This window comes from Puma concolor, chromosome D2 (genome assembly GCF_028749965.1).
Source record: "Puma concolor isolate L17-30 chromosome D2, mPumCon1.1.hap2, whole genome shotgun sequence".
Classification (NCBI taxonomy): domain Eukaryota; kingdom Metazoa; phylum Chordata; class Mammalia; order Carnivora; family Felidae; genus Puma; species Puma concolor.
The window spans coordinates 17,005,071-17,018,244 of NC_141677.1; the positions used below are offsets into that span (position 1 = coordinate 17,005,071).

Consider the following 13,174-nt stretch of genomic DNA (forward strand, 5'->3'; position numbering starts at 1 on the left):
CTCTTGTTTTAAATATTTATTTCCTTATATTAGCCTGAGTTTCACTTGAGTTTAAATGATTGAAACCTCAGAAGTATGTCATGCTTTGTTACTGCTGTGTAGGTTGTTTAAACTAATTTTGGGTTGATTTTTTAAAAATCTGTATTTACTTTTATTGAAGCAAAATATTCAAATAGAAAAATGAACACACTGTATATAATAGCCCTGTGGATTTTCAGAGGGAACACACCTGTATAGCCAGGGTAATTTTTTTTTAATGTTTCTTCATTTTTGAGAGAGAGAGAGAGAGAGAGAGAGAGTGTGTGTGTGTGTGAGCGTGAGCGGGGGAAGGGCAGAGAGAGAGGGAGACAGAATCTGAAGCAAGCTCCAGGCTCTGAGCTGTCAGCACTGAGTCTGACATGGGCCTCGAACTCATGACCCATGAGATCATGACCTGATTTGAAGTAGGATGCTTAACTGACTGAGCCACCCAAGTGCCCCAGTAATTTTTAAACATCAAATAACCTTTAAACACTTTCCTCCCACAAACAAACATATACACAGAAATGGAAAGCACCAAGTCTTAATTATGTAAAAACCTAGTCCTATCCTAAATCATACCCTAAAACCTAAGGCATGCTCACAGTGTTGTTCTGGTAATCTTTCTGTGTTACACTGATTTAAAGATTTTCCTCTGGTTTTGCCCAAGTTCAAAATGAAGGTAAGTTTTACTACTAAGTAGATGTTGAGGCATTACAACGTGCATGGTTTTTCTATTACAGCTTTCAAAGTTTAAAAGAAAGAAATTTGGTCATTCACCTTGAGCCCAACATACAAAACAGATTGATGTAACTTCGGTTAAAACTTAAAAAATATTTCTCCCCAATTCTGTGAATATCTTGACAGCTAGAAATATGTTTGAACAACTCCTAACTTCTGTATTTTGTTAGGTTCTTTCTAGGCTGATCTCCTTTTAATTTTGATATGACCTAGCCAAGGTCATTAATACGTAGTTTCTAAATTAGTACATAAGAAGAAAAAAGTCATTAGGATTTTTGTATATAGATCTAAAAGCTTCCATTGCAAGATTACACTGAGTATGTACAGCATGCCAGACATCATTCTGGATGCTGGAAATAGACCAGAAATAGAAATAACCCTCATGGAGCTTGGAATCTAGTGGAGGGAACAGATGAGTACATTAACAATTGCTTATGCCCAGTGCAGGATAGATTGCTGTGGGACCACGTAGGGGGCCACCTAATTCAGGGTTCAGGGAAGGTTTCCCACAGGGGGATTGGAAGCTTTAATTACCTGTTTTCAAATATTTTCAGCAGATCACCTGTGATATTCCCAGTGACTCCAGTCAAAGGGCAAGGGGAAGAAAGGATATGTTCTTGGTCACAGTCTAGAGATTCTTTAGATGTTTGCATGAGTGCCACGGGAATCCATCTGAAGAGAGCCTGAGGAAGGCAGGCCAGGGTACACAGTAGCTCAAATTTAACTTAAGGATGAGCCTGATAAACAGCTTGTCTGCAGATTCTGGGCATAGGCTCAACCTCCTTGAGGTCTTGATTAAGTATGAGTTCCTTTCAGTTTTAGAATCTACCTGCTTAGGAGTTCAGTTCTTCAAGGGTAAAGAGCTACTCAGTTGGGTGGGTTTTGCCTCACTTTAATTCCCCCCAGATTGTAAGTACCACAAGGACAGCGTCTGTGTGCACTGTTCCCTCCTCTGTCCTGAGGGCCCGGCACAGGTCCCAGAACAGTAGACACTCGGTTGGTATGGGAATAAATAGGTGAGTCCATCTGATCCCAGATAGAGAAGGATGTGTATTTGGGTGAATAGTAATTATCCTTTCTGGATGGAATCCAGTGCTGTAAGCAGCTAGCCATCAATGTGTGAGGCCCAGTCTTGCAAGGGAGAGCCCCCATTTCTAATCAAATGACCGCAGTGATGATCATAAATGAGGACACTTTCTACTGATAGGTTGAATTCCTTAAGTAAGAGCCATTAAATTTGTGACTGTCCTGTTAATTACTGTTGAACGTTAAAACACAGTAAGCCCTTTATTTGACATACTTAACCATTTATAGTAATTGAAACGGACACATTTTTAAAGAATAGGCTAATTAAGCATATCATTAGCATACCTAAATCAGAAAGGTGTAATGACTAGTTCTTAAAACTTCCAAGTGTCATGTTTAAGCCTTTTGAATTCAGAATATTCATCTGTTTCACCAAATATTTACAAAAAAGTCCCTAAAAAAATGAATTTTTCCTCATATCATTGCATGTACTTGGAATCTCAGCTCCTTTTCTTTTCTTTTTTTTTTTTTAATTTTTTTTTTCAACGTTTATTTATTTTTGGGACAGGGAGAGACAGAGCATGAATGGGGGAGGGTCAGAGAGAGAGGGAGACAGAGAATCGGAAACAGGCTCCAGGCTCTGAGCCATCAGCCCAGAGCCTGACGCGGGGCTCGAACTCACGGACCGCAAGATCGTGACCTGGCTGAAGTCGGACGCTTAACCGACTGCGCCACCCAGGCGCCCCTCAGCTCCTTTTCATACCTTGTTAATTGGAATGTATTTGTGAATAATCCAGTTAAGAATTTTGATTCTGAAATGATCTCCCCCTGCCCCCCATCAATTTAATTTTATAGTATTCTTACTCTCATACTCAAATATTTGGCTCTTTTCCTTAGGTAAGTGGAGGTATACTTCGAATTTTTCCAGAAGGCAAAGCCCAGTTTGCTGACATTGAACCCAAATTTGATAGACTGCTGTTTTTCTGGTCTGACCGTCGCAACCCTCATGAAGTACAACCAGCATATGCTACAAGGTAGTATTCCTTTTAAGAAAAATTTGGGAAAGACTGTGGTAGAAGAGGAGGGGATAGATAGGATATACCTGAAAGTTTTCTGCTATCTTCCTGTTCTCGAGTAATCTTTATCATAATGCTTCAGTCATAACTTTTAATTTGGATAATTTTATATGATTTATTCCCAGTTCAGTGCCAAGCGTTTGTGACTTTCTTTGCACAGCCACTTATGTTTAGGCTAAGAAATGGAAATACAGGCCATCTGTCTCCAGCCCTGTCTCCTTGTCTTATGCATCTCTAACTACTATCCATTCTGCAATTCTGTGATAGTCATTTGGGGGATAGAAGGATTCTACAGAGAAGGAAAAGGGCAGTTTTTTAAAAGAGAGTGAGGGAGGAAAAAGAGGGATAATGTAGAAAAATTTTACAAAACAGAAAAATCAGAAGCACTCAGAGAGTAGAAGTGAGGAGGAAAAAGTTGCCATGTGTGGGAGTTCACGTTAGCCAAGTAACTCTTCAGCTTTAATAATAAGCATCTGTGAGCCTTATTATATATTCTTTCTGCCATTTTCCTACATTGAAATGTTAAGAGTATTAAAATGGAAGATGTTGCGGACCTCATTATAAATATTTTTAGAAAAATAGCACTGTTTTTCAGATACCCACTTTTCATTACGGAAGGGACCTTGAGCATCATGGTAGTGAATTACCGGCATTCAGCGGGTAGGTGGGGGCAGAGGAGGCCTAGCCTCAGATACAACAGGAGAAGAGCGGGCTTTACCCGGTGATGCTGGCGTGGGCCAGCCCCAGTGTGGCTCCAATTCCAAAGACTTTGTTGTCATCTCTCTTTTTCCTTCTTTGCATTTTTTTTGTTTGAAGTAATCCCTATACCCAGCGACCTCCGAGGTCAACAGTTGCATGTTCTACCGACTAAGCCAGCCAGGTGCCCCTCTTTTCTTCCTTCTGAGCTGTGTTGCCTTTAGCCCTGATTCACACTGCTGGTAGCAAGCCTAGTAGTTTGTGGTAAGAGATCCTAAGAAGCCACAGATGGAAACCGGGGGGGATCCTGTCCCATCAGATGATGTGCCCGTCCTGACTCTCCCATCACTCCTGCTGGCACCCGGCGCCCGTCTCTGCTCCTGCTGCTTCTTTAAAACCCCTTTGACCTAGAAACGGCTTCATAGACCTTCCTTTTTATGGAATCTTGAGTATGGTCTGCTTGTATCATTTCTAGATAAAGAGAGAGTGGACATTTTTAGGTAGTGAATGCCGAACAGCTGTGGAGAGTAGGTGCTACAGGACGTTGGAAGAGGGAGAGAGTGGCATTAATTGGAAAAGATGGACTAGATGAGCCAGGTGTCACAGTGAAGAGAGGAGCTCAGCTGGGCCCAGAACGACCAGAAGCGCAGAGTTAATGTGAGGAGGACTCTTGAGTAGGTTGATGGGAGATCAGGGCAGAAGAATAGAATGGCGTGTGAGTTTCCAGCTGTGTTCTGGTGAGGACTACTGGCTAGAGAAGGGGTTGATCCAGATGGGAGGACTCCGATTACTAAGTAACTGAAAATTTGGGGCAATATCTGTGCACCTTTCCCATTGCCAAGGCCACTGGGAAAAATAGAAGAGGCTACATGGTTAGAAGGCTGCTGGAGCTCTGGAAGGAGCAGAATCTGGAAGTCAGGAGGCCCCATTTTGACCTCCTTGTTGTCACTCAGCAGCTGAGTGATCTGTGAACCTCACTTTGCCCAGTTGTCCAGACTCCCAGACTCTGACTCTCCTCTGCCTTTGACTCCTTCCTTGAGACGCCTACACGATTCAGTTCTCATTCAGTTCACATTCACAGGCTCTTCATTCGATCCGTGTTGCTCCCCCACCAGGGAGCCCTGGCCAGAATCTGCATGATGGTTTCACTGTTGTGTTCTAAGGAATTACCATTTATAGGGTGTTTTTACTTCCTGTGTGTGTGTGTGTGTGCACTTTGCCCATTATTGGTACCAGAAGCTGTAACTGTGCTCTGTAGTATTTGATAAACCAGAGATTCTTCCTTTATTTGTGGAATGAGCTCTTCCAATTAAGTGAAGTTTTCAGAGGAATGGAGTTCAGCTAAATAAACTTGAAATGTTAAAACAGAGTGTAATTGTTTTGGTAAAAATCCTGAGAACTCTTAGCATAATTTGAAGTCTTTCTTGATGGCTCCAGGTTATAAACTTGTAAACGTCCCTCAGTCTTTGCGGTAATTCAGCGACGTCCTCAGAAGCGGTTCAAACTGTTAGCCCTCCTCCTCTCCACAGGACCCCAGGCCTGGGTTCTGTTCTGTGGAACTTAATGCTATTGATAGTGTGCTTTTTCTGTAATGGCCAGTTCTTTTACCTTCTTATTGTCTGTTTCCGATCTACTGTGGGCTTGCAAAACAGATAATCAAGCAGGTTAAGTAGGTGGTAAGAACATCATAAAAACTCATCAACTTGGCAACATCACTGTTAGGTGCTCTTGCCCTCTGCTATACTCTTGAGCATTGAGCTTCCTGGAGAGGTGGGTTGTTATCCTCTGAGATCATTCAGTTTAGGCATTACTTTGGCATTACACGTTTTAATAGGCTGTTGGAAGAGCTTACCACTTTTTTTCTTCCCCCCGGTGTGATCATTCTTAACCCTATTCTAAATTTTCTTGTAGGTACGCAATAACTGTTTGGTATTTTGATGCAGATGAGAGAGCGCGAGCTAAAGTAAAATATCTAACAGGTAAACATTATTTGGGGCCAGGGTCTACCGCAGGGAAAGCGCCCGCAGTCAGGCGGTGCTGTCCGTGAGTGTGAGCGCAGACACAGCCTTTATTAATACCACAAAGACTTGCTCCTTATTTCTGTCAGATTCCTTAATTCCCTTAGGTAAAAGAGGACTTCTCTGAAGCTCTCTTCATTGTTATCATTAACCAACAAAATTATTCAAAGATTAGGAAAGTTTGAGGCAAGAAACCTTCAGAAAATTATTCAGACACAAGCTGAGTTTTTCTGTGATTATATCCCTTTCAATCGCAGGCTGCCAAACACTTTTGATAACTGCCATCTGGCTTCCTCTCATGCTCCTTTTAGCAGGAAGTTCATAAGTATGCTTTCCTTTTTATTTTTTACTTTTTTTTTTTTTTAAGTTTATTTATTTATTTTGAGAGAGAGAGAGAGAGAGAGAGAGAGAATCCCAAGTAGGTTCCGCACTGTTAGCGCAGAGCCCGACACGGGGCTCCAACCCACAATGAGATCATGACCTGAGCTGAAACCAAGAGCTGGATGCTTAACCAACTGAGCCATCCAGGCGCCCCAGTACCCTTTCCTTTTTAAAAGTACGTGCTCTAATGAATATGTAAAGAATCCAGGTTTTCCACATTGAATGTGAATTTGTGAAGAACATTAATACAAAGGAGATGAATTGAAATGCTGAAACCATTAAGTGAGGCGTGCTGAGTCTGTACCTGCCAGTGGTGTCCATGGACCAAACACACTTGCACCAGATCTGAAGATCCTTCGGTGTGCTGGCCTCCCCTGCCGTCCCTACCACGGACTCTCTCCCAGGAGAAGTGGGTCTTACTTTTCTAACAGATGGACCACTTCCTTCTTTAACCCTACCCTATATCTCCAAAGGCTGCTCAGTGCTCACATTACTGATTAGCTGTATTTTCATGAGCCGTCGATAATCCCACATCAACCTTTTATAAAACTATAAAATTGGGGGCGCCTGGGTGGCTCAGTTGGTTAAGTGTCTGAGTTTGGCTCAGCTCGTGATCTCATAACTTCTGAGTTCAAGCCCCGTATCAGGCTCTGTGCTGACACCTCAGAGCCGGGAATCTGCTTCGGATTCTGTGTCTCCTCCTCTCTCTCTGCCCCTCCCCTGCTCACACTCTGTCTCTCTCTCAAAGGTAAATAAAACATTAAAAAAAAATTTTTTTTAACCCTATAATTGGATGTTTGTGCTTTTAAGTTCTTATTTGTGGCAGAACCCTAGTGGTGAGCTTTCAGTGACAACACACTGCTATTTTGTAGCAATTCACGTTGCTTTTGAAGTGAAAAGGAGATAAAATCATGATCACTGTAGAGAATGGCTTTTCCTTTTGAAGGTTTACTAGTTCAGAGTAATGCATCAGTTACAACAGTGCTGCCGGTAGATTTTAAGAGTGAGAGTGTGATCGTTTTCAGGGGATGTATGTTTGCAAAGCTGAGGCATGGTGCACACTGTTAGCTCAGTGGGAAGCAGTAACAGAAGCTATCTGGTGATTAACGAATGAGTAATAATTGTTGTGTTTTTTTTTTTTTTTTTTTTTGCCTTGCAGGCGAAAAAGGTGTGAGGGTTGAACTCAATAAGCCTTCTGATTCAATCAGTAAAGACGTCTTATAGAGCCTTTGATCCAGCAATACCCCCCTTCACCTACAGTAATTGTTGACACGATTTGTTAACTTGTGAATACAAATAAGTGGGATAAAGACAAATAGACAACCAGTTGGCATTTTAATAAGGAAACAGAAACAACTTCTTTGTGTTGCATCAGAAGGAAGATCTGGACTGCGTGACTTTGTACTGCATGATCGACTCCAAACCTGTGATTGCTAATGGGAAGAGTATAAGCCACCAGCTGACAATGGTATTGACATCTGGACATGAAATAAGTGCCCTCGGTAGAATTTTTTCATTCTTAATATTTTGCCAGATCTGTCATCTAGATGAGTTCATTTCATCGCTCCCTTTTTTATATAGTCAAGTTTGAATTTGAAGTAATTTTTGTATGATCAGGTACAATATATCAAAACTGAATTGAGAAAAAATTACAGTATTATTCCCCAAAATAGCATCGATCTATTTTTGTAAACTTCTTCGTACTATTAAATTTTGCCCTAAAAGACCTCTCATAATGATTGTTGCCAGTGACTGATGATTCCTTTCATTTTCTTTTTACCTAACGTAAGAAAAGGAGCACTTTACTCACCAACTAAAAAATCAGATTGTTTTGTAGTCCCGTCTTGTACACTAATTTGAACTCTTAAAAATTGCTGCTGTCGTTTTTTTGACATTGTTAATGGAACATAACAGTACAAACCATCACCATTTACTACTACAAATAACTTTCAGTTCACATTTTATAAGAAAAAATACCCAGAAGGCTTTATTTTTTAAGTTAGAATTTTTACAAGACTAAAGTGACTGGCACTAAATGAACTTGATCTGCCCTCCGCATCAAGTTCCCGAGATAAAGGGCTTTCTCACGCTTTCAGGTATATTCTGTAGATGTAGAAGGTAACGTCCCCTTCCTAAGAGCTCTCCTTCCCAGCCAGTCAGTCGTACTTCCAATTTTGCTGTTATGTTTTCCTCCTCCTGCGACCCACGTGATGTGCAGATCAGAACCTTGCTTCTGTTGGATGGCGTCGGGGCGGGGGCGGGCGGACAGAGCGCCAGGGCTGAGCCGAGGTAGCGCAGACCACTGCTGAGGCAGGTATTCCCTAGGCGTGATACTCGCCTCCTTGTCAGTACTGGAAGGTGTGTGTTTAGCTTAAAAAAACAAAAGAAGTGGAAAACCAGATGATTTTTTCTGTTTTATGAATTTTCTTTTACTTTTCAGAAGAGGGAATATTACAGTATCACACAAGGCCTCCCAGATTTCTGTTTTTTGATATATGAACTGGGATGGATACATAAGACTTCATTTTCCTGGGCGAGTCTTTAGCAGAGCCCAGAGGGTGGTATCCGTATTTAACGTGAATTAGGGTCTAGACCTTGCCCACTTCAGTTTTCTATCTCTGTCCTTAATCTTTGCCAAAATGTGTGTACAGAAATATTTCTGTATATTTCAACTTATGACAGTTTTAGTATCTGTATAGTTTGTATTCAATTAGAGACCTTTTCTATGGAAAGCTCAGTAATTTTTATTAAAAGATTGCTATTCATGTAAAACATGAAAAAAAAATCTAGTGAGACCAACAGTGTGGACTTAGGGTGGGGTTAAATATTCAGTATCGTGATCTCACTTAGAACTTGCAGGAGAAAATTAGAGCTTATGGTTGTTTTTCCTTGCCCGTGTTCAGTTTTGTTCCACTTCCTCTCTCTGTTCCAGATAATGCAATGTAACATCTTTCTAGTAAGTGCCTCTGCCAGCCGGACCTGGGAGAGCAAGCTGTCTTTGCCATCTGGTCTGCGTGCGGCACGCTGCACTCGGCCTTGACTCAGAAACGCTGTCATGTTTAGGTCTAGTGGAGACTGTTCTGTTGATGGGGGGAGGGGGGGTTGTGTGATTGTCAGGGTGGGAGCCCCTGTGTCATTCACATGTGTGTCTCTGCAGTTGTGCAAAGTGTCAGATTCTACTCTATGTGGGTTGTGCTTTCCAGGCAGGTCTTAACATTTGTACTTTTCGGAAAATTTTATCTAATTCCTTGGAAATCATTGTGAAAGGATCAAGGAATCCAGGAGAGCCATTTCTTTAATATCCATTTAAAACCTGTTCGTTTCATGTTAGCGGGACCGTTAACTTGTCACCAAACAGGACTCTGTTTAAAACAAAATTTAAAACTACTTGTGGCCTATATATGTTTAATCCTAGTTAAAGACAAAGCTTCTAATGCTGTTTTTCATTGAATACATTAACCGGCTGTAAAACACAGACCTTTATCAACAGCAGGCAAAGAATTTCAGGATTCATATACAGATAGACGGGAAAGTCATGTAATTTGAAAAGCAGTGTTCCGTTACGAAAGAGCTCTCAAGTTGCTTGTAAAGCTAATCTAATTAAAAAGATGTATAAATGTTCTTGAAAAATTATGGTTGTTATTTCCAGCTGTCTTTTTTTTTTTCTTTCGGTTTTTAAATCTTTTATCCTACACGGACAGTCTTAATGGGCCCTTCTATCAGATAATGTGCTTTTCTGTCACACATCTCTGGCTCAGTCCAGAATGTCTGGGATGATTTTTTATAAATGATAACGAGGGAAAGAGAGACAACAGTAAACACAGGAGTCTAACAATCCTAGAGACGTCCTGGGGGTGATTGGCCTGTCCATGGGATCCATGAGCTCTCCGTTTGGATTCTCAACAATTGGATTCTTGCCCTTTCGACAGAATTCTTAAAACTACCCTAACACCAGGGCTGCTGAGCATATCTGTATCACCCACTCTGCAACAAACAAGAAGGGGCATCAGGCATAGATCTATAATTGTCACAGGTGTCCTATCTATGTGTGCACAAAAGTTTACTTTGTGTGGTCATGGACTAAAATATAAGAGCTCTTGTCGTGTGAGATCAATAGACACGTTCCATTATCTCTTATCTAAGAAACTTTTAGTGTGGTGTTCTCATTTTCCAGCCTCTCTCTCGGGGCATTTGGATAACTGTACTGAAATAAAGCTGGGTGGATGAAAGGAGAGGGCAGATGAGTCTGAGACGAAGACTAATTAAATTAGGTAGTGTTGTGAAAAGAGCACAGGACTGACAAATCTCTCTTCAGTTCTGGCCCAGGAACTTAATTATGTGACCGCTGGGGACTTCTTCATCTGAAAATAAACACAGTAGCTCCGGACCTGCAGAGCTGTGTGAGACCTAATGAAGTACAGATTATTTCCCAAGGTGCACATGGCCCAAGGATGGAGAGCTCCGCTGTGGCCGTAGACTCCGATGGTCAGTATTTGTACCGTACATTTAATAATGGACTTGTAGACTGGAGTTTCTCTGTTAGTTTATAACCACGCAGGAGTAAATGCCCAGTCTCCACTACCACATCTGAAGTCAGGAATATGTTCCCCAAATTCTGCTGTTGGTTTTAATGCATATTCTTTTCCTGATCCACCAGCAAGTAAATTTCACTTGAAATAGGGCAAGTGCCCAAGGATAAACCATTGGACCAGTGATGTTCGTGAAGGGCCTGGCCTCATGAGCTGGAAAAAGTTTTGTAAGGAGAAAACAAGAAGAAACCACTTCCCAAGACAGGTGGAGCCCTAACAGCTGCCAGCAGCCAAAGCACCTTCTATCGAACGGGTGATCTTTTAACTCTGAACAAGGTGTAAAGTTTATTAGATAGGGCGTTACTGGATCAGGTCTTTTCACTGGGATTAGGACCTGTCCTGCCAAAGTTAATTACTGTTATTATCGAGTTCCATAAAATCCCTCTACATTTTTTTCCCTCAGAACCAGCAGAGTAGGCCGAGCAAACCTCATCTCCGTTTAGAATTGCAACAGGATAGCGCAGTGATTGGCTCACAGTCACGGAGCTAGGAAGCGGTAGTGAGCATCGGCTTTCCTTTCCTTGTGTAACTTTTTAAAAATTATTTTTTAAGTAATCTCTGCACCCAGCGTGGGGCTCAAACTCCCAACCCCAAGATCAAAAGTGACATGCTGTACTGACTGAGCTGTCCAGGCGCCCCTGTTTTCATAGTCAAAGCTATACATGTACATGTAGCCAAGTCAACTTGTTCTGTAAGGGTTTTTAAGGAAAACAGCCCCTCCTGTTCTTCATCTGAGAATTTAACTCTTACGTGACTCTTTGGGTTTAATTAGTGGCCAGAAGAGGTCTAAGTAACATAATCCCATTGCTCCATGTTGGATCTTCAGCGTGAGACCTTATGTACTGACCGGTTCCCCACATGAAAGATAAAAATGTAGGTTCCTGTCCGGCCTCCCTCACCATCCCCGCCAAACACGTACAGCACGCCTCCATATCCCCCCATCTTCCTTTTGTAATTCTGTCGTAACCTAGATCAGGTTGATAGTCAAGACTACTGGTGATATTCAGAGCATGGTTTACACGGAGGAAATTGTGACGACTTTTCTTCCACAGTTTTTGCTTTTATCCTGATGTCCTGATTTTTCATACTTTTCCTGTGGCTTCTAGCCTGCAGCAGTCCAGAGCGGCTGTCCTCTCTGCCTGGTAGACAGCCGTCTTCCTGAGGTCTCCTTTGCCCATTGTTCTGGAGACCCCCTCCACCACTCTCTGTTGGGTCTCCTGTTTCCTGGATCCCTTATCTTCCCCTTTCTCGGCTGATTTCCTCGGTCTGGTGGAGCACGTCCTTCACATGTCTTCCTGGGAAAAAGAGTATGTGGGTGGTAAATTTCCCAAGACCAGTGTCTTTATTTTGCCCTCACGCTTCATTGGTAACTAGAATGGAGCTTACCATTCAAGTTGGGAAATCATTTTCCTTCAGCGTTTTGAAGGCATTGCCTCACTGGTTTTAGGTTCCAGTGTGGTTGCAGAGAAATCCGAGGCCGTTCCTACTCCTCACTCTTTATATGTAGCCTGCTTGTCCTCTGTGGAAGCTCCTGGAATGATTCTTCGCCCGCGGGTCTCTGTAGTGTTACAGCGTGCTTTAGCACGATCCTCTTTCTCAGCCAGTGTAGCAGGCACGCAGACTGTACCTTCACGCCCCACATTTGAGGATGTTTTCTTAAACTATGAGATTATTTCTCCTCTCCGTTGTCTTGCTCTTTCTGGAACTTCTGTTGTCCAGACAGGGCATCGACTGCTTTGTGCATATTGCTCTTAGTTACCGTGTGTCTTTGTCCTTTACTTGTTTTACATCTCTTTTCCAGTTACGCCAAGTGAGGGTTTGGTGTTAATTTCCAAGAGCTCTCTTTTCTTCTCTTAATGTGTGTGTGCGTAGGATACAATAACCTGTTCTATTTAATAGATACAGTATTTAACCTTACTTTGTGTTTAATTTTTCTCTTTCACGTTGTAAGTTTTGCTCAGATGTCATAATTCTTGTGCGTTCATATTTAAGGGGAGGTAGCTGGGCTTCTGGTTTTCCAAGAAATATTGGCAGCTACCTAAATCTGAATCTCTTTCATAATCTTCCCAAGACCATACAGAGAAGGAGAACCAAGTAAGTTCCCTGTAACGCATACCTGCAGTGTAAGTGGGAGACACAGACAGAAGTTCAGCTTTCAGGAAAGCAGAGAAATAAGCATCCGAGGCCAGCATCAGGACCCATGTGAAGGCAGAGTCAGGTGGAAACTGTATGATAAGGGGCCGAGGGCAAGAGGGGCCGAGTGGTGGCAGTACATGGGGGGAAAAGGCAGGGACCCCACCACGAGTGATGGAAATACAGTCCCGGCTGATGATGGTTCAACTTAAATGATTTTTTGACTTTACAGGGGTGCAAAAACAATGCACATTCAGTAGAAACTGTACTTCGAATTTTGAATTTGGATCTTTTCCCAGGCCAGCAATACGAGGTACATACTCTCTCATGATGCCAGATGACGGCAGCGGCTTCAGCTCCCGGGCAGCCATGCAATCACAAGGGTTGACGACACACTTCATACCATTCTGCACCCACACAGCCATCTGTTCAGCACAGCATTCAGCTGATTACATGAAACAGTCAACACTTTATTGTAAAATAGGCTATGGGGTGC

General features: G+C 42.3%; 1 protein-coding gene across 3 annotated transcripts in view; it reads left to right on the top strand.

Moving 5' to 3' along the window:
* EGLN1 (egl-9 family hypoxia inducible factor 1) overlaps positions 1-9,589 on the top strand; it is a 57,360-nt gene extending 47,771 nt beyond the window's left edge. For 2 of the 3 annotated variants that reach the window (XM_086679685.1, XM_025915006.2), the window contains 3 exons: positions 2,683-2,819; positions 5,469-5,536; positions 7,116-9,589. In XM_086679685.1, coding sequence (XP_086535811.1) covers positions 2,683-2,819; positions 5,469-5,536; positions 7,116-7,180 — 270 coding nt within the window. In that variant the 3' untranslated portion in view covers positions 7,181-9,589. The remainder of the gene's footprint in view (positions 1-2,682; positions 2,820-5,468; positions 5,537-7,115) is intronic. The other variant, XM_086679684.1, reaches the window with a different exon arrangement.
* The last annotated feature ends 3,585 nt before the right edge of the window (positions 9,590-13,174 follow it).